Below are 1414 nucleotides of genomic sequence, written 5' to 3' on the forward strand. Positions count from 1 at the left end.
GAGATGGTGCCTTGGGCCATGTGTCTTGGATACTGATGTACAAAGCATCCATGTTCCAACACCAAATCTCTGACACCCCTGGGGTTCCTGCATTTCAACTCAGACGCTCGGTAGCTGGAGTGAGCATCAGACTCTGTAGGCCTTTATAAGACTGCCCTGCACTTCAGACACCAGCCTCAGGTTTCCCTTGTTCCAAGCCACCCCACTTCTGCCTGGCTGACTACAAAGTTGAAGCTTCTCGTAACCACCTCAGATTTGATAATTCTCTAGAATGACTCACAACTCAGAAAAGTGCTCTGCTTATGATTACTATTTTATTATAAAAGGTGTAAGTGAACAGCCAGATGAAGAGACACATAGGGCAAGGTCTAGGAGAGTCCCAGGCACAAGAGCTTTTGTTCCTATGGAGTTAGGGGGCACCACCTTTCCATTACATTTGTATATTCACAAACGAGGATGCTCCCCTGAGGCCTGGTGTTCACCATTTTTATTGTGGTTTCATTACATAGGCATGATTAAGTAAATCATTGGTCACCTGACTGAACTCAGTCTCTAGCCCCCATCCCCTCCCTGGCAGTCAGGTGGCTGAAAGTTCCAGCCTTCTAATGACTTGCTTGCTTTTTCTTGTGACCAACTCCAGTCCTAAAGTCATCTCAGTGCCAGCCTCGTTAACCTAACAAAGTTATTCCTGTAACTCAAGAAATTTCAAACGTTTAAAATATGTGTGTGTGTGTGTGTGTGTGTATTCTTTGTTCCTAGTTCCTGGCACAGGATATATATATATATATATATACATACATACATACATACATACGTACATACATACATACATATATATATATATATTCTACCATAGCATCCATGGTTCCGGGTGTAGAATAATGACTTCAGTGTTTTGTAATTAGATGAAACTAACCTTGTATTAATTCTGATTCCTGTTTAGGTTGCTGGGTTCTTGGTTTTCTTTTGTCAGTATAAATAAACTGCCATCTCTCTTGAGTTTTGGCTCATTCTTGTGTATGTTTTTGTGGCATATTTGAGTCATTCCATTAAATATGGTGTTTTATCATCATTAATCAGGTCATATGTATCCATGATGTTTCTTCCACCTACCGAGTGCCTGTGCTTTTGGAGGAACAAGGCATCATTAAATATTTTAAAGAGAGATTGGATCTGCCCATGGGGGATTCTGCAAGTAGTTTGCTTTCCAAGTGGAGAAATATGGCTGACAGGTACTGTGAAAGGAATTACTAATGTAATCTTTCTTAATTCTTGGCTTTGTGGGTAGGACTGAGGTCTACCTTAGAAGATAACTATGTAGCAGTCTGCTTTCCACCTGGGCATGTTTGGTTTGGGAAATATCTAAAGCTCTAGCATATTGTCAGGGTGTTTTGCTGTTCTCTGAAGATTTTGG

The 1414-nt window shown here is 40.9% G+C and overlaps 1 protein-coding gene across 1 annotated transcript in view; it reads left to right on the top strand.

The window, feature by feature from the left end:
- Positions 1 to 1414, top strand: part of CTPS2 (CTP synthase 2) — a 37016-nt gene that overhangs the window by 23437 nt on the left and 12165 nt on the right. The window contains exon 7 of the mRNA XM_010830628.1: positions 1081 to 1232. Coding sequence (XP_010828930.1) covers positions 1081 to 1232 — 152 coding nt within the window. The remainder of the gene's footprint in view (positions 1 to 1080; positions 1233 to 1414) is intronic.

The sequence above is a fragment of the Bison bison genome, unplaced genomic scaffold (genome assembly GCF_000754665.1).
Source record: "Bison bison bison isolate TAMUID 2011002044 unplaced genomic scaffold, Bison_UMD1.0 scf7180017864518, whole genome shotgun sequence".
NCBI classification, from domain to species: Eukaryota; Metazoa; Chordata; class Mammalia; order Artiodactyla; family Bovidae; genus Bison; species Bison bison.